The sequence below is a fragment of the Anopheles bellator genome, chromosome 1 (assembly GCF_943735745.2).
Source record: "Anopheles bellator chromosome 1, idAnoBellAS_SP24_06.2, whole genome shotgun sequence".
Lineage (NCBI taxonomy): Eukaryota > Metazoa > Arthropoda > Insecta > Diptera > Culicidae > Anopheles > Anopheles bellator.
The window spans coordinates 11,473,629-11,494,209 of NC_071285.1; the positions used below are offsets into that span (position 1 = coordinate 11,473,629).

Sequence of the window (20,581 nt, forward strand, 5' to 3'; positions counted from 1 at the left end):
ATCTATGATTTTTTCTCGTTCCGCTTCGTACTCCCAAGCGCGCGCTTTACGACCGATTATTATTAAACGATCCGAGGGCGAACCCGGCCACTATAGCACTATACTTACGGTCTTCGCCGACGCAGGACAATCCCGGAGCAGACGGCACATTTGGAAATACTGTAGGAGAGAGAAAAAAAGAAGCAAACAATTAAAACCATAAGGTAGGTAAGGATGTGTTTGATTAAAATTTACTCTGCAAAACCGGACGACTTTGGCCACAGAGTATTAAAAGCATTGCCGGGCTACATAAAGTATTGTTTCTCTGCTCTGCTCTATGCGCAAAAGGAGATGGTGTCCTAATGTAATTACCGGAGCATATGAACGCTGGTGCGCTGCGGAATGAAGCAGCGAGAAAACGTAAAAAATAATGCATAAACATGGAAATTGAGTGACTTTATTGCAACGAAAAATCACGCGGACGGTCGCTAACTGTTCGCAACACGAGAATCTGTCGGAAAGTAACAACGGTAGCATTCCATAAAGTTTCGAGTGCGCGATAGAGAAAGAAAATGGCGAAATTAATATTGTTTTCTCGACCTCGCAGTCCTCGGGGGAGGGAGCTCTGTTGCCGGTGGGTGCGCGCGCAGCGTAATCTAAAAATTAAACTTTCAATGAGCACTCCAAACTCGTACTCGTCTCCCGCGGGGAATGCTGGCCGGCACTACGGTCTCTCCACTCCTGCGATGCTAGTAGCTGGAGCGGTGCACCCCGAAAATATCATCATTCTCTATTTATTTGAACTGAACTCTTTCGAGTTCAACGGAACGGAACAGTGGAGGAGATGTTTGCTTTTTTATGCTTTCGTGCGATACCTTTGACTTTGGATAATTTCCACGCTCTGTTCCGGCGGACGGCCTCAGCACAACAGCGTAAGTTTGGATTCGCTCCGGAAAGTGAGTTACGATCATCGGAGTTGGGACTCAAATCTACCCATTCTTTAGCAAAACCAAACAAAAAACAGGAACGAGAATAGCGAGTCGCATTGCGAGGGCACCCTGGCACTCGAATCGCCCCAGGACTCGCTCCGGTTCCCTGATAATAAAGTTCATAATCCACTTTTTTTCTCAGTCGACAACGTGCACAACGCTCGTTCCGTGGGGGCACAGCCATTGAATTTCCTTTGGAATTGGAGTGGAAAACGGGAAAGTCTGCACTAACAACAGTTTGTGGAATGCAACGCGACGGCGTGAGTAGCACGAAATTGAGTTCCAAAGTTTCAAAAAAGGCAATAGGCAATCCTCGATGATGAAACGACGACGAAAGGCATACACATTTTCTAAATGCATCTTTCGGGTCTGCCTCAACCTAGCCGGTCAAGTTCGAGCAAAGGCTTGTGCAATAAAGAAAATGGAAGCACTTCACTTCCACTTGAAGTACATCAGATGAAGCGCCTCTTGAAAGGGGTATCCGTTCAGAAGAGCCGAATCAACTGAACTTCGTGGGGAAGCAGGTACTACACAGACACCGGTGCCAAATAACTGAGAAATTATCCTCATATTTTTGCCCCCAGCGCTGTCGGTCTAGCCGGTGGAGGATCCTCATCGCCGTGACTGATAAAAACGCTCCCCGAAGGGCGTCCTACGGAAACTCTTCTCCGATCTGCCTTCGCGTGCAAAAGGAAATCATCGGTAATGAAACGAAGGAGTAAAGTGAAGCTTAAAAGCTTTGGGGTAACAAATTTGTGGCAATTTATTGCACCAGAAGCGCCTTTCGAACCGACCCACCGGGAGATGCTGTCTTCTGCAGTGCGGAAGACTTTCGCGCGACAACCATCCCCAGGGGAAAGACCGGCGCATCGACTATGGAGGAGAGCAGTATCACCGCGATTTTTCGTCTCTCTCGCTCTCGCTGTGGTCGGTGGAAAATTTATAGCGATCAGCGCGGGATTGGCCGAGAACCGCGCGATGAAACATTTGTCAAATTCGGCATTTTCCCCGATTCCCGATTTGTTTCCGCGCCGCGCCGCGACGCTAGGGTGTGGCGGCGTTTTATTTGGCAAAAGTTATACCTTTCGCGTACGAATATGAGATTCCCGCGACCGGTCCCGAGCGAGCGGCTGTCGGAGGAATTATCGAACAAATATTCAACCACCGATATGGCACCGATATCCTGTAACGATCGTGTGCCGCGCCGGAGGAAACGTGGCAATCCTTCAACGGTGGGTGGGTTGTAAAAAGATTGGATTTTCTCGGTCGCATTTGCTCGGTTCACTTGCGTTGCGTAAGACAGCTGAGAGGCTTTGCAGCAATAAATCGGCCCACGATAGAGCGTATAAATCGGATCCGATGCGCCAAAACGCCCTTGGCCCGCGCGCCACCGTTTAGGGCCAGGGCACCGGAAAATTCCCTCCGGTTTGGAGCAGGATTGGCGGACTCGAACGTGCTTTAAATTGCGGGTTTTCCACCCGTTCTCCCTGGTGGTGCAGCATAATCTTGATGCCGGCGTCGATCTGGATACCCGATCTGATGTGCCCCTAGACGCTGGCGTACCCTGCGGCGGGATAAGCCGTCCATCGATCACCGGTGAACGAAGTCACTCGCGGGACTCTTGGGGATAGTCGTCCCCTGATAGTCGAAAATTGGTTAAGAGGATTACTTTACTCCCGAGTCTTGAGTGTCTCTGTCTCTCCTGAGGCAATACTTCCCAGTCAGCGACTGATTATGCCACGGTGAGAATTTTCCCCAAGTCGAGCAGATTTTGATTACCGATAAACCGTTTTACTTCTTCTCATCAGGTGCCCTGGATGCGGCCGCCATTGGATTAACGGAACACACAAACTCGTTGTTACTAGAGTACCGTAAAAGAATGATTTAATTAAACGGGTGACATTAATGGGGATCTATTCGATAAAAAGTTTAAGCAAGAAAATAATTATTATGTGATAGTTTAAAATATATTATTACAAAACTATTCAACAACCTTTCAATATTATAAAACTGCCACAAAAAATGAATTTTCAAAAAATTGCTGCATTCGAAAACGAAGACAAGACCTTCTTATGAACCATAAAATTCAATTTACTCAACATTTTTTGCCTACCGATCGACACGGGCTCGGGCCGACCACATAAAGGACATTCAATTTGCTTTGGCCTAAGTGAAATGATTTCAATTTTTGCCATTTTCCCCTCTATCTGGATCGCAGGTTCCGGTTGCTCCCTTCACTAGTTCCCTAATTGCATCGTAAGGCAAACTAAATTTTGCAGATGCAAGCGATATGCTGCCACATTTGCCAGACCGTCGATGCCGACGGCTTTTGCTGCTGGCCAACCTAAAAGAATGAAAGAAACTGCAATAAAATCATAAGGCCAAAACCAAAGCCTTACTCAAACATGTGTCTGTGTCTGGATGTGATGCCCGGAGATGATTCGAAAAAAAGAAAGAAAAGCCCAAATTCCCCCCAATCGATTGGAATTTTTTGTTACTCCGAGAGGTCTGCTGGTGCCGATCGTTCGAGCGCCCCGATCCGTGCCACGTCGAGCCACCGTGTCGACGTTGGCGACGACCAAATGTTCAATGACCCGTTGATGATCTCATTTTGCGGCACATTCCGTCGCCATTTTTCAACATAGAAAAAGGAAAATTAGGGGAAGCAAAAATGGTCGGGCAAACACCGGGCACCGGGAGCCTTCAAGGGAGATCGAGGGGACGATTGAGGAGAGTTTGCAATAAACCAAGCGTATGACCTAGCAACGGGCGGCATAGAACCGGGCGAGGATACGAATCCAGCACGAAGAGAGAGAGAGACAGCGTTGGCAATCACAGCCACGGGGCCATGTTGGCAGTCCTTCTCCTCTCCTCGTATAGCACGTGGGTGCCGTTGGCTACGGTCGAGACATTGATATTAAAGGATGGTAGCCATTGGTTTATTGCTTTAAAAATCGGCGTAAAAAGAATGTCATGGTGACACCTCCCGAAAACGGACGTTCTGTTTTTTGACCCAATCCTGCGATGGGGTCAGCTACCAGCAGACTTATAAGGACACGGACACAAAATGGGTGTGCTGATTTTTACACTAACCAACATTTTTTGTCCGCATTCAGCTCCTTTTGAGCCCAGTTTGTACAGGGCACCACATCGATCCGAAGTGCAATTCGTATATCTCTGGAGCCGGTATCCTTAAATAAACCTCATCTCTGACATCATTTTGCTACCATCGGTACGATCTTATCATCCGGTTTTGGTGTCATTTTTTAGTCCACATGCAACACCACGTAGCAGCTAGGACACCCATTTCCTTTGGCCTCTGAATGAACATCAGCCGACACCGAGCATGGAAACATCTAAAGATAAAATGTGTAATCTAGTCCCCCAAATAATCGTTTCTGTTCCGGGATACGAGACCGGCAACATAGAAAATCGTGTTCTAAAAATAATTACAAAAAATCCTACATCACCTACATATGACGACGGACAGTTCCAGCACAATCAACATTTAGCATAGAAAAATGGGTCCGGTTAGGCCCCTTTTTTAACGGACAATGAGAAATAAAGGAAACAGAGTCCGGTATTTTGCAGCAGGATATTTGAGCATAAGTTTTCATTATACAGCGTACAGGTCGGGCTTCACGGTAAGGCACGCCACCGCCGGCCAGTGTAATGATGAAAAATTATGCCCAGGGCTGAGCGAATAATGTTGCAACCACCATATTACTTTCTGTGCAAAAATATGTCCTGACCCCATTTTTTGTCTCGTTCATCCACGATCTTACGAACCGCACAAGAGCTCCGGGTTCGAATTTCCACAGGCAGGAATAAAGCAGATTTAAAAGCTGCGGTCGTCTCCTTCCATTTCCAACGTAACATCGTGTACAATTAATCAACCAAATACGGGACCAGCTATGTGCCTGGGAAAACGCCCTTTAATCACACAAGTACACAGGTCACGGAATGATTCGGAATGCTGATTACAAATAATAGCATTACCACAATAAGCTTGCGGCATACTTCTTGTGGTACGTTTTTTAATAGAATAGAATGGCGTACTGCCAATGGCGACCACATTTTGCGGGTTTCAAAGCTAAGCTTTCTTAAAGCTTGTCACGTAGGCGGGACTTCGTAGCCGTCGTCGAAGACAGCGTAAAGAGCTGTAGAGCGACCGATGGCTTTGTTTCTTGATGGGATGTAAGTCTGTTAACTGGATTATAATAAATATTCATGTGACACCGGCAACGAATCGCATGCCCTCCGGCTCTTGACAATTGGTCCTTGTTTGAAAGTTGCACAACTGGAAGACGCCACGGGACGAAACAGTAACTTGTTCTCGCTCTCCACCGGAACACATCCGACCATATCCCCGGTGGTGTACGGTGCTTTTGATTTTAAATTCAAACACGAACCAACACACGGTGGACTAATTATTTTGCTTTCCATCACCACCTGCAACGTGCAGCGTGCGTGCAATCAGCTGCAACGTAAACAACGTTCTTTTGAACTAAGAATAATTATTGCAGACACCTCCACAGCCCTATCCACTACATACTCCTGGTCATATGTTGGGACTATAAAATGGGTCCACTGAATGAGGAACGTCTGTAAAGTTGCGACATGTTGCCCGTGCAGACCAGTGTCCTAGTGTGGCTTCGATCCTACACCACGTTTTCGGAACGATCGGACTTCTTTCGTCTCTACAGGCTGTTGGCCGCCCTGTCCGCTATTCACTACGATTCGCGCCACCGCATCGTGAAGATCCTCTGGACCGTCTACCGGATCCTGCCGTTGCTGGTGAACGTGTCCTACTTCTACAAAACTTATCGCCTATTGTTTTACCCGAAGAACACCACAGACACGGCGGCTGTCGTAGCATCCGTCTGGGGGTTCACCTCGGGAACGCTGCGCATCATGATCATCGAAACCCAGCATGGCGCACTGACCAGAATCATGTCCTTCCTCAATGACCGTTCCTATCGCCACGGGGAGTCAGCGGTCGATCGCCAACGGGCCAATCTGTTCCGAGCGAACAACAGGGTTCTGCTCGTACTCGTCGCTACAATGCTAGGCCAGACGCTCTGGTTCATGACCACACAACTGTTCGCCCGAGAAGCCTTCATGCTGCAGATCGATGGGCGCGTTGTACCGAATGTGCCGGTCCAGATCGCCTACGGCTTGCTGTCGAACGTATGGGGCCTGATTTACGTACTCTCGTTCGCACTTTTCTACATCATCATGAACACCTTTCGGCTGGAGATGGCGCTACTGCTCGAGGCCATCGCCGACCTAGAGACGGTGGTGCTGAAGCAATCGAATCCTCTTCTGGTACCGCCGGCAGGCGCGACGTCTCATCACCACCGAAAGCTCTTCTGGAGTACTCTTCAGCAGGAACTGTATAAAAACATCGCCCGGCATGTGCAGCTGCTGGAGTGAGTATCAAAAAGAGGCCCTCTCACGATCATGGTGTGATGCAGTTCGTTTTTTTTTCGGCAGTCATCTACGCGAACTGAGCTCGATCATTGGCCCATTTTCGTTCATCCAATATTACGGTACCTTCGCACTGGTTGCCGACTGTGCCTTCATCATCTCGATCGAGGGCCTGTCAGCGAGCGGTGTGATCTACGTGCTGTTCGCCATCGTGCTGGTGTTTGAATTGTTCCTGATCTGTCGCGGCATCGAGAAGATAAACGACCTGGTAACGTGGCTCCTGGGGACAAAACGAACCACTCTATCTCACTCTCTCTCTCTCTTTCTGTTTGCAGAATGAAGCGATCGGTCAGGCCCTGTATGCCGGGTTCAATTGGCCGGGTTTGCTACAGTACAGTGCACCGTTTCGGCGACAGTACCAGAGCGTTCGCCATGCGCTACTGCTTACCATCGGCCGCTCGCAGAAGGGATTCCAGTGCTCGTACGGTGGCCTCGGGGGCATTTCGATGGAACGCTTCGCCCAGCTCATGCAGAAGAGCTACTCGCTGCTAACGATACTGCTACAGTTGGCCAAGTAATGCGATCGACTCTTCGTTCGATTGAGACGTCGATCGGAGTGTGGTTCGTGAAACAGGGAAGCAACACCAAAAATGATATAATTGTACTTGCTCTAGGCACGCGTGTTTAAATCAATCTTGTAGCCTCTTCGCTTATTTAAATCAAACATTAGCAAACCGAGTGCGCCACACTCACAATTAAATTCTACGCCACAAAAAAACCTCGTGCATTCGTGCAAAAAGTGTATCAATCATCGATCGAAAATAGCTCGGTTTGGTTAACACTTCCGCAACCACGCGGCGTGGTTCAGGTGCGAAAAAAAGTTCGGACCCCCTCATTTCTGCGCGGTTCTCGTGGAAAATAATTTGCCTGGTACCACATCAAACCCAAACCCCAACACATCGGGGCGTCATTAGATTGCCACCATGCGCTTGTATGCGTGTGTGGGGAGGACCAAGTGCGAACCAACAAAAAATAGAACACTCGAGACGGCACACCGATGATTGATTACCATCAATTGGTGATCAATAGAGCGACAAGTACCAAAGGCAGCCTCGGATGTAGGGATAATTACAACCTGCGCTACCCTCCGCGCGCACGAACGAAGAAGTTGCTGTGCGGTACACATTTTTGTGGTGGGCGCCCACAATAATCGAATCACTGCGCGCTGGGCTGAGGGACAACTCGCGAAAAATACCGCGGCCAAATACGGCGGCGGGTGTGGGCCGGGCCGGGCTGCCACACACAACACGTGGCACCGGCAGCAGCGCTATAAGTTAATGACTCTAATTTAATCCTCTTCTAATCGGCTCAGGAAACAATTCGATTTTCTCACTCAACTCGAGCCTGCAGGGAACGGGCAGGGATGCCGGAACGTGTTGTTGGTGGTGACGGGGGACACGAAAATACCACACAGCTTAGATGTTAATTTCGCACCACCCGCCCGGGGGGTTCCATTAGGCTAACGAAGCTCGCCAGAGACGACGATGCTTCATTGGCGCCCAATATAAATCAAGCGGGAGACCGACCGTGTATTTAACGTATTGATCCAGGGTACCCCAGGTTAAGTTGATTAGTTTCACCTTCGCTCCATCGGTGGCCTAGCCAGAGCCCCATCGCAGCTTCCCCGTCAGGTTCCACTTTTAAATTAGGTAATTAGAAAATTAATACCTCCGTGCGCCGTGCGGATCCGACCGGCATTAGCTCCGGCGCACCAAGGGAACCTACAGCGGAGCAACCAACGCAGCCATCCTAAAGCCAAAAAGCCCGGTGTTTGTTTTGGGATCAATCATACGCACTCTTGTTTTGGGGGTAGGGTTTGCATTAGAGGCCAAAAGTATGAAATCACTTCATTTACCAGAGGTTCCGGAATTATTGCACAGCTCTAGGCGAAGATGTGCGATACACAGGGTAGGAGACGAAGGAAGGAAGTCATTTGGAATCGTCCAGTTAATGAGGACTTCCTTCTAGCGTTCGATAGAATTTTTTTATTCCCCCTTGAAGCATGCCTGAATCAAAAGCTAGTTAAGGCCTATGAGGCCCATGTCAAAGTCAACCTCAATCTTGATGTGGCGAAAAAAATCAGGGCCAGTTCGAATTCAAAGGTACTAACATTCTCCGGATGAGGCCAACGGTGATGGTCCTACGACCGCGACAAAGTACGACGAGCCGTAGTAACCGGAGTCCATCAGGTTCCACATGTTGCTGTTGGGATCGGAGATCAAAGACACACGAAACTTCTATTGGTTCTAGTGGCACCACTGACGACACAATATTTCCACAGCCCGCATGTGAGTCACATTTTTCAACCACCAAACACCATAGCGCACCACGCACTTATCACCGAATCAATCGAACACTACGCGAATACGAGAATGAAAGTGAATCTTTTTAGCCTAACCCGGCGATGGCTGGCGATCACTCCACAGGCCACACACTCTCCGACACCTACTGCTGACCTAATTTCGCCGTTACCGAGTTTGGCCACCGAAACCGAAGACGTCCCGCGGAATTAGAGGCAAACCCTTAACTGGACCACAAAACGGTCGCAGGTGAAGCGGTTGTGCGTCGCGCGTCCAACACCGATTTGTCAGAGCAACGGCGACATAGACAAGGACGACGACGGTGTGCGTTATATCGGCGACCCTTCGGATGTACGGCGCGCGATATCACGGGGGCTAGTCTGCAATACACATAGAGAGTTCTCTTATCAGGGCGTTGCGAAGCTACGAACACTTACAAGCTGAACGATGGCTGACAGGCTGACTGAACGATGAGATAATTCTAGTCGTCTATAGACCGGACGAAAGCGCTTCGTCTCGGAAATCTCTGTAGGGTCGCTCGCTTCCAGTGCCAAGTGTGTCGTGTTCCGCCGATGGTGCTGGTGACAGTGACCCGCATATGACGGCACCAACTACCTTATCGTTCGCCGACACCTCGATGATCCTGCCAACCAAATGCCTCACGATGGCGCAAAACTGTCAAAACCGGATCCTCGGAGGCATCTTATCGTTCATAAATGGCCCCGCCGCGTACATTGTCCGCGGTTTTGTGTCGTAGCGTGAGCTTCTTGAAGTGTGTCAAATAAACGCTCGACACCATATCGTGCGCTGGATTAAGGGCGGATCGGAAAGAGTGTAACTTTTACTCATCGGACACCCGTCGCTGATCAATGTCACAAAAGTTGGTAAACAACTTCAGCACAGGTTTGTCTAGACACTCGCATCGGCAACGATTGAGGTTCGATGTGCAAGGGGGAGTGGTTATCTTTTCTAAACCACATCCACATCGTTATCAGTATTTCATAATCGTGGGGAGTGTGCAACACTTTCGCATCGCCAACACTTTCGATGTACTTTGATACACTCACGGGGTGGGCGAATTGATGGAGAATGCAACTGTCCCGTCGCCGAATGGTTGACGGCTTCGATTGCGAAAAATAAATCCCATTCATCGTTTTCGAAACAAAGCCCAAAGGTTTAGGATAATACAGTTGGTGCTCTCCTGTCACACATTCCTTGAGCTCAGAGAATCGAACCGGGATTAGGCAAACAATTTATTTGAATTCCCCCGAAAGGCAAAGCCATCCTCTTGCAGCCGTCGATTGACCGGTGTCGACGAGAAAAAGGGCCGAGATTTATGGTAACATTCACCAGGCCCCAACCCAGAGCCGGTGAAAAATCGCCGCTAGCGGCCCAGTAGCAAGGCTGCCCCGCTGGTAGGCAATAAATCATCATTTCGCCGCCATTTTGCGATCGTTATCCGCGTGTTGCCGAACCGACCCCCGGAACGGTTGGCAAGATGTATGCGCTTATCTTAACGATGATTAGCTGAAAGGTTTTGATAGAGCGCCAGTGCATCATAAAAAGGGATAAGCTAAAAAGGATTTACGACGACGACGACTAATGGGAGCGCAGCGCGTTATCGATAATGCTTTCACCGGTAAGGATATGGAAGGCTATCAGCAGGGATTCATGTCGTACTCCAACCGAAGGGCTGTAACATGTCTTCGAGCGATCATTTCCAGCGGGGTACAGTACAAGTGCTTTGGACTTCAGTCGCAAAATAACGACGACAAAAAAAGAAGTCTTATAACATCAAAGCTCATATCATCTTTTGCAATCTCCCTATCTAAGTGGAAAATTGTCCTTTACAGGCTACCGGAGGGTACACGATGCAGATAAATTAGAAACCCCTCTTCTTACAACTAGATGCTTGCCCACAGCACGATAGCTTTCCGTAGCTGCCAAGCGGCGCTCGAAACGTTGGCATTCCTCCGGAGATGGTAGAAAAGTGATAAACGTGAGTGACGTGCGCCTGGCCAGCGGGTTGAAAAATTGACGACACTCGATTAAAGCTCAATTCACCGGAAAAGCGTCGAAAGGCTTCACATTCACATGTACCACCTCCACCGGGGTGCGGTGGTTCTCCCATCACTTCACGAGCGCGCTGCTGGCCGGAAATGGAAATGGAGCACGTCATGCGAGAAAGGGATCTTCGATGCTGATAACAACCTGGAGAGAGAAAAAAACTCCGACAATATCATATGGGACAGAGTGTGCTCAATTGCTGCGACAGACACGGCGACCATCGACGATGCTGGAAGGCGCCCACGGCTCACACACGTCTGGAGCATTCCGCATCCGGATTCCTTTTCTTCTGCTGCCCGGGAGTGCAAACTTTACTCAATCATGGAGCAAATGCGGTTCCGATACGGCGGCGTAGGTTCTGCACGTTCTTCGTTCCTGCTGAGCAACATCCTAGGGATCGTGAAACTAGGAGCCAACGAGACTTGCAGTACAGTTCAACAAATGTGCATACGTCTTCGGTACAATCAGGACTTTATGATTGGACCCGGCGGCGGAAGATAGAATAGGCAAAAAATTGAATGGAAAAATGGATAACCAAAACGCCTCCGGCGTCTGTTGGCTCTGGAGCTGAAGCTTTGCACTTCAATAGAGCACTGATTTCATGTCCTGCCATCAATCCAATCTTCCGCGCGTCACACGCATTTGAGAGGCAAACTAGTTTTTGTGACGTTTTTTTCGTTTTGTTGCCTTAGTGCAGAATGCTGTAAATTTTGTTTCCATTTCTAGTTTAACAAATCGAGGAATTATTCAACCCGGATTGAATACGGAAAGTGGCCGGACGATCCCGTTAGAAGTCGACCCAATCTTTTACAGACACGAAAAGAATTCAGACATTTGAGAAAACCGGTTACGAGCTACGCGGAAACGTGACACTAAATCCATTTCCTTATTCCTACTCGAATATGCCGATAGATTGTGGAACTTCAATAAATTCCTAGGAAGCTTTCCGAAAGCAATTAACCAAAGTGTTCGTGTTCGATGAAATGACGCAGGCCAATAGTCAATGGGCATCAATCGAGGAACAAAGCTCCTAACCTGATACCTGACCAAAAATCCCAGCACATCGGAGCCCACAAAACCCAAAACGGCCCTGGGGTGTATCGATTGCGTCATTAATGTCTCAACGTGTAGATTGTAAGGTGCACACAGAAATGTGCAAGTTCCTTAACCGTTGGTCAAGCTGACCAAATTGCAAGGCCAAACACTTGGACGCACCTTAAACAACCCAACGGGGTCATAGGAAGCAAAAACGAGCCACCAAACGGAGCCGAAAAAGGGAGAGTGAAATCAATGGCCACAGCAAACTTGCTAATCATTGCCAAGAACACCTCGCTCGCCTTCCGTGCAACTTGTTCCGAGAGTGACACTTGTGAAGCGGTTAACAAAAAGGTAAACGGGAAGCAACGTTCCCTCAGTCGTACTGAACCTGTTTCGTGGGACTTCAAAATCCCGCACCTGTGGGACATGAGAAATCCCCGGTGCGCTACGGTCCATTTTCCGTTCTTCGACCTCCGGGCGGGATGAGGACGTCAGCTGTGGGCGCTAAGTAACTCTCGCTATTGATACGCGATCCACCACTAACTGGCCTGTTCTTGAATTGCTCAGCAACGCAACGTTCAAGGTAACTGTCCGTCGCCGGCCTTGGGAATTCCAATCCGGCTGGAACTTTGGCTGGTTTTTTTACTTGGTTTATGTTGTTGCTGCGGTAGCGGTTCCGATGCAACAGAAAGCCCATCGACCGGCCGGGCCCAACATAAACCGGTTTGGTGACGTACGCGCACACCTTGCTGCGCCCGTTGCGTGACGCTCGTGTCCACCACAGAAGAAGAAGAAGGGAACGGGGGGAAACTATTCCAGCAGCAGAGGGTCTTCCCACCGCAGAGCGAAATCATTAATCTTCGTTTGCATTTGTGTTTGATTAATCGTCGTTCGGCAACCGTTGCGGCTGATACTGTACACGCCACTTCCCAATTCTTCATCTTTTTTTTTCCTTGGGTTAAGTTACACATTTGGTGATGGATCAATTTGTTCGCCAGCAGGCGCAGAGGAAGTGAACTCAATAAATCATCAAATAAATAAATCAATTTAGGTGCGGCGGGATTTTGTAACGCACCGAACTGAAAAGTGCCACCGTAGCGCAGCGTCTTTGAAGCTTTTTGTAACGATGCGCCTCTGCAATACGCGTAGTGATCTGTCAAGTCGGCCGAAGAAACCGATCCTACATCGAGAGCGCCGAGAGCGCCTACGTTCTGCTGAAGAGCAGCAAGCGCACAGAGCCCAAGAAGAAGACCACGGCGAAGATCCGCATCGCCGATCGTCACGCACCGATCGGTGGTCGTAGTCCTGCGTCAGTCGCACAAGAACGACGCTCCGGTACGGACGCCGATGGTCAAGAAAGATGACGGTGAGGAGCCGCAGCAGTGTGGTGATTTTGGAAGTTCTGTTGCTGGCGCTACTCGGGTGTGTCGCAGGCGGATACAGTGGCCGAAAAGAGATCACCTTCAACTGGGTACGCTCCAGCAGTGACGAGGCACGGAACAGTACGGTAAGACTGGGGCAGAGAAATTCCCCAACGTTCGGATTGACCCACGCCATCCATACCTAACCCTAAAGGCCGTTCTCCTGCAACGTGATGGGTACGAACCGATCCGGGTGAGGGTACGCACGGACGATGGCTACCTGTTGACGGTGTACCGGATGCAACCGAAAAAGTCCCGAGCCGGTGTGGTCCTGTTACACCACGGCATCCGCCAGTCGAGCGATATGTGGATGTACCTCGGACCGAAACGATCCCTGCCCTACAAGCTGTACGATGCCGGGTATGACGTGTGGATGAGCAACTCCCGGGCATCGCCAGAAATCGACGGCCACGAGCGGCTCGACCGGGATAGTGATCACTATTGGGACTTTAGCTTCCATGAGATCGGTACCTCGGATCTGCCGGCCGTCATCGATCACATTCGGCGCGAAACGAACCGGAAGACGATCCATTTCGTGGGCTACTCGGAAGCGGCCACGGCCGCACTCGTGATGCTGTCGGAGTTGCCGGAGTACAACGCACGTCTCTCCAGCGTGGAGCTGTTGGCCCCACCAGCCTTCATGAGCTACGGACAGTACGCGTGGATATCGCGAATGGTGCAACCGATCCGGGCACTGTTCCCGTGGAGCGTATACTACGCCCGGGATGCCTTGCCAACTCGGATCTGTACGTTGTTCCGCACCGAGTGCTGCCTGATGTTCGGCCACATGGACGATCGGACCGATGGGGCAGCCGAGTCGGCAGAGTCGGATAGCGAGTCCACCGAGCAGCAGCAGCAGCAGCAGGGATGCTTCGTGCTAGACAACGTGTCGCTCAAACAACTCGAGCACTACCGGCAGATTATTGCGACCGGACGGTTCCAGCAGTTCAACTACGGCTACACGGTCAACCTGAACCGCTACAAGCGGGACCCACCGCCCGACTACTGCATGTGGAATGTGACCGCACCGGTCACCCTGCACTACGGCAACCAAGACCGGACCGTCGATTGGCGCGGCGTGGAGCAGCTCGGCCGGAACCTTCCGAATGTGGCCACACTGCGGAAGCAGCTCTACAAAGGCTTCACGCATCGCGATTTCTACCAAAACCCCAAAGCACGGACCACCGTCTACGAGAATATCGTTAAGTCCATCAAGCGGCACTCGGTCGCAGGTTAGTTAATAAACCGAACCGTGGCCGAGCCTGTCGCTGGGTCGCGGTTCTTAAATGTAACGGACGGAGCGCGCGCTAGATAGAATCTTATTTCGTTGCCGGCGAAGGTCTTTTCGCTTTCCGATATGTCTTTCTGTTTTAGCACAAAAAACACCACGCGCCCCATCACAGACCAGAACAGGTTTGCAGTTAGGCTTATGGTGGTATCCGGTTTGGTGTAGTCGGCGAAATTTTAATCAGCTAATTTGTGTCGTCCACCACGTGGAGCGGCAGCAACTAGTTTGTGATGGTTCGCCGAATTCTATTGTGAGTTATGTCCAATAGCGGTTCGAGTCGGGGTGCTTAGAAAATAGACCGTGAAAACACTGAAGCGGCGGCGTAACCAGCCCCAGACGATCGCAGACAGTTCGATTTCAAGGTTACGGTCGGTTCGCCATAGCGATCCGCGGAGCAATTCAATCATCCGACGCCCATGAAGCTGAAGAAGCTGCCTGATGGCTGCTAGCTGGACCGGCGTTTGATTCGGCGAAAAATCGCCACTGACGATGACCGCGGGGATGAACCTACCGAAAACAACGGTTTCTCTTCCTCCGAAAAATGACACCCCACACCAGGTGGGGGGCAATTGATGTGTGGATACCTTCACCCCAATAACAACGAGCTAACCGGTGAGTTGTCTGAATAACTCTCCAAAAGTGATTGTGTCGAGTAATCGCGTTTGAAGTGCCGTTTGTGGCTGCTCCAGCGAAGGCCAAAGGAAAAGGTCCCAGAAAAGGCGGGTCGCCGTGGGCAGGGTCTTCGAGGAGTACTGCGCCACGAGAGAGTGAGCTTCGTAAATTGGACAAGTGTGGGGCCTAGTGTCCCTCGGCATGTACCAGGTTGAGAAGCACGATCGGCAAAATCAACTGAACGGATCACGATATGGCCTTTTAATTCAATCCGAGGTCCATTCCGATTGAGAACCTCCCAAAGGTGCGTCGCTTCGGATTTACTTGCAGTCTCGGCACTATAGACTTGTCAACCCCGAGGCCCAACTCCAATCCTGTCTCGTAGGTCAGCCAGCTTTAGCCTCGCAGAATGAGATTAAAATCTTAAAGGTCTGCCCTCGCCTAATAATCCGTTAGGCCATTAGAAAAGGACACTGGCTGCGGTTAGCTTCAGGCGGTTTGAAGTCCCAGTTCAACAGGAGAGAGGACCAAGTTCAACATTAGCACTCCACCTCCTCTGCTAGTGATTTTTGGTGATTATATTTTAAAACTGGAAGATAAGACCGGTGGAACGGTGACTTCGCGATTTCGTGACCTGAACCCTGCCAGGTCGGAAGGAATTGCCTCTTGAGTGTTCGGACGACGATCGCAAGACGCCGATTCTTGAGCGAACAGAGGAAAGTAAACAGAAAATCACCTTGATCCTACCAAATGGCGTTTGGTGCCATTTTAGCCAACACGCCCGTGCAGGCTGATGTCCTTTTCGTACCCTCGGCCACCGCTTCCGTCTTTTTAAATCGCTATCGTAATCTCTCCCATCCGATGCAATGTGAGCACCGTTTCCCGACCGATGGAAATTAATATCAAAAATCAACTTTAAGCCAAGCGGCGGCCGCGCAGCAGCAGCAGCAGGAGGAAGCTGGGCAAAGTTTAGGAAAATGGGGAAATAAAAGTGAAAAATTTGAATAGCATCCTAGCGCCGGACACAGAGGAAATTCCGTCACTCTCTCTCTCTCTCTCTCTCGTCAGAGCAACTTTTCGCAGGTTGGGGGTCACAAAGTTCCCCGCCTGCCAAGCAACTTATTGGCTCGCGGGACTGCAAATTGACCTCTCCCTACCCGGAAGTGCCGACGGTCAGAAGTTTGCCGTGGCCTACCGACGGCAAAGGCGCGCGCTTCCGTTCCGGATAGGAACCGACGATACAAACTTGTGATTGGCGCGGTGCGGCGCTCCAAATGGCCCACCGCGCTCGATCCTTTGCAAAGTGACAGGAGGGAAGGTAAAAAATTGCTGTGGACATCATACCGCTGCTGATGTTGCTGGGAACAGATTGTTTTTGTTGCCAAAACATAGTTCAACTCGCGAACGGAGCGCTCCAGTACACTTAACGTGCTCTCTCTGTTTCTCTCTCTCGCTCTCTACTATTATGCGCTCTCTTTCGGTGCGACGAAATGAAAAGCATTTAATTATGAAAATCTTCGTGCGTGAATTAAGAACAAAGTTTCCACCAACCGGCCGGCCGGCCAACCACTTTCCTTCTTTTTTCTCGCTCGCCCCATACACGAACGACCGGCAGGCGTCGTAAGAGATTGAAAAAGAGCGAGCGAGAGAGCGAGAGAGAGTCATAAATAAAAAGTGGGAATTATAATAAATTACTTTTCCACCGGCGGAGTGCAAACATTTATTTGCAACGGATAGCCGCCGGGAGGAAAAGCCGGGAAAAGGCCTCCGGTGGGACGGCAGGCGAAAGTTGCCGAAAGTTTGTGTACAATTAGCTCTCGCCATGCCGGGCACCCTATCTGCCGGTCCGGCCAGTCCCGTCCCGTTCGTAATAAATTCTTTGTTGAGTACATTTCTATTCATTTCTGGAGCCCCGACCAGCGTGCTCCGTAGTTCAGTTTATTAAGGCGAACGCATGCTCCTTCCTTGCTTTCTGGTACCTTCTTATTGGCTTCAATTTCCATCTTTTTCCCGGCCGTTGAATTCTGGGTAAGTGAAATGAATTTATAATGATTCCCTGTTGATAGGTTATCTCGGAAAGTCTACGGCCAGTATGTTACCTTTAATCTTCAGCAAGCTCGGTCTATTGGCCCGATTTAATCACTCTGCCTGGCTGTGTGAATCGGGCGTTCAATAAACCGTTCGGCATGCTTTAGTTTCGTCAAGGAACGGGCGCTGCATTTATGCTTTTGCGACATGTTGTTATCCTTACTTTCATGAACGACCCAAACAGGTCGACGGCCCCGAATATACTCCGAGGAGACTGGCGGTTCATATGCCTATTCCCGGAAACACGGATGAAGCAGAGACAGCGGAGACTGTTGGCAATCAAAGCCAATCGCGTTTGATGTGGTACAACAATATTGTCACACATTCGACGTCTCGTGGGGACGGAAATGAAAGCTGGAACCGTAAAAGGTTGTACGCGTTCGGAGACGCAAAAACTTCTGAGAAAAGCAAATCACGGGGATCCGGGGAACGATGCTTGCTCCGAGACTTGATTGAAGGACACAGCTAGGCTTGCTAGGAATTGATTTGCATAGACCCGACTGCGTATTGCACTAATGTGCCCTGCTTCGTTTCAACCCAAGTTCTACTTCAAACAAGTCACAAAACAGAGTGAATCTCTTGGGTTTATTCAGAAGGCACGAACGTTTGCCATTTAAAGCGTGAACGCCTTTCTTATATCGCTCAATACATCCGATGAGTTTAAATTCACATGCGGCACCATAAACACACCGTTGCTGGCAGTCGATCGGAACGAAACTGGAAAAGGATTTAATATTTCGAAAACCACACCCATTTATGGGAAAATTAATTTCCCAATCAAAGTGTGATCGACTTTTTATCGTTCCTTTCTCCGTTTCACAAAGGCACCGGCCGGCCAGTCCCACGACGGTCCAGCCGCAAGGAGGCTTTCAGGCTGTCCCGGCAAAGCTCTCCACTCACCCCATCTGACAAGCTCGTTTACGTTTACGACCAGTGGTCTCCAGTGGTCTCCAGTGCCAAAGTCAGCAAAAGTAGTGGTCACCCGCCGGTGCCGACCGACGGTCGAGCCAGGTCCGAAGGCGATCCGATTTCATTCCGGACGGGAAGGTTTCATCTCGTCCAAAGACACCGTACGCACTAGCCGGACACGAGAAAACTCACTTACGGAAAAACTTGACCAACATTTTCACACCCCAAAACGGGGTATTGTAAATGCCTAGGCCGGCCTCTGCTGGGAAGCCTCGTTCGCCTACAGTGAAACTAAAGGCAAGATAGTAGCAAACTGTGACGGTGGTGGGTTCGAGCAAGGAACCGCTTTACATACAGACACGCACACACACTCATAAGGTACATCCAAGTTCCGGGTTGAGCAGCAACAGCAACCTGATGCAATTTCCGGACGGAGCCCGCCCGCTGAACCTCTTTCGCATCGACCAATATCTCAAATCGATAGGCATCGGTCGCCGTACCGGGCGAAAATGAAGCGTGAAAATGGTGCACGGGCGCAAAAAGCCGACGCTCCTCTCTCTCTCTCTCTCTCTCGATAATGGAAAAATGCCACGATCGTCAGGCCACGAAATATGGCGCATCGTCCGGGCGCCACATTTTGACACTTTGGAAGATTCCAATTTCTGTTCAGTTTTTTTTTTGTTCCTTTTCGATTTTTGCTGACTGACCATTTCGGCCTCGGTTATGGTGATGAAGGCGACCTTAAATGGTTAGCGTCGGTGTGTGCATCGGGGCCCAACAGGCAGTCCAAAGAACGTTATCCTGCGAACGAAACGATGGTTTGGCTCTTACTTCAGCAAACCGCGTCCGCTAGAGGCTCGGTGTGAATGTTGACGTCTTTCGAAGCATGCACTCTTTAGTTGATTTGATACCCCTTCGCCGTGTAAATTGAGTTCTGCACCCACCGCAATGCGAAATATGCTCCCCATCCACACACTGGCAGGGCTAAGTAATTGACTTTCTCGTTCGTTTGTTGGTGCTAAAACCCTAACCTAGTTTTACGTTAACCTCCGATCGATTTGACACCTGACGAAACGGATTTGAATTAAACTAGCCTGGTAGAGAGCCAATGCGACACGACACAGTCGTTCAATAAAATAGGACCTCCGAGTCAGCGAGGCACCATCGCGAACCTGCCGAAGGATGAACCTGAAAAATCAATCGTTTGGAGAAGCGCGCAATTAAGAATTTAAATTACATTTTCTAACGATTGCCAACCACGTCACTGAGAGTGAGCGCCCCTTAAATCGCCTTCAGTTGGGGATTGGCTGCAGTGCAGTTACAACCTTCTCATAAAACTAAAAATTCTATAATTGTTCAATTGTTTATAAAGCTGGGTTCACCTTCTCTTTCAGGTTCTCGATTCTTTTGCTGCACAACATCACATAATTCATGATCATATCACAAAACTCGGACCAGATCGTTTCATAAATACGATCATATGATATTGATATTTCATTCTTGTTGTTGTTCGTAGTTTTTTGAGTTGTTTTTTAAGAGTTTGTCCATGCAACTTTTTTTTTCAATGTACGCAAACATGCTATGCAAAGTGCAACAAAACGTTACAGTATGGCCTCTCATATAAAGATAACCACAAAACACCGTCCTCTTCAGGCACCTTTTATCGATTGCTTGTGGTGTTCTACGTTTCACAACAGGCGGCTCGATGGGGCATGTCTATCCAGCACTCGCTCGAACGCCTGAAAAAGGTCCTATGGCCGATGATGCGAACGTACGCACCGATCCACCCCAAACCCGATATACACAGTATCTTGTATTGCTTGGTATGGGAAAATTGTAACGAGTACAATCTCGTCGAATCTCCCGTCCCGGCTGCTGCCTAACCTGGCTCCGGTTGTATCCTGCGTCCTGCTTGATCCAGGTGGGACCAGGCCCAGCGCCACACCACCCGGGTGAAGTTAGAAAACATTTGTCAAAGTGTCACCTTTTCCGGGGCCAATTATTTCGTGTAGCAATTTGTAACCGTCCATCAGCGGACACCGCGCTAGCGCCCCTCTCTCTCCGTGCCGTCCGCGTTCGTGTGTCTGTGTCAATTGACACCGTTGTAGTGCCCTCCAAAAAGTCCCGCAGCCCGGCGGGAAGTACATCCGAGCGAATATTCTTCCACAGCTCGATCACCGCGAGACCCTTCATCGAGGACACCACCACCAACAAGTGCACCTCCTGAGAGTGTATTCGACCCGATAAAGATCAACGGAATCACAGGGTGAAGCCAGGAGAGTGTCCTGCGCCGTGTGGCGGCAAATTAAACACTTGCCACGGGGCTCTGCACGGGAACTCCGATCGTTACACGTGTGCGCCGACACTTCGTTTGTATGCTCGGCTGATGGCGGTGGCCTC

At 49.8% G+C, this 20,581-nt stretch overlaps 1 protein-coding gene across 1 annotated transcript in view; it reads right to left on the reverse strand.

Moving 5' to 3' along the window:
• Positions 1-20,581, reverse strand: part of LOC131216328 (atypical protein kinase C) — a 101,399-nt gene that overhangs the window by 28,007 nt on the left and 52,811 nt on the right. The window contains exon 3 of the mRNA XM_058210783.1: positions 109-159. Coding sequence (XP_058066766.1) covers positions 109-159 — 51 coding nt within the window. The remainder of the gene's footprint in view (positions 1-108; positions 160-20,581) is intronic.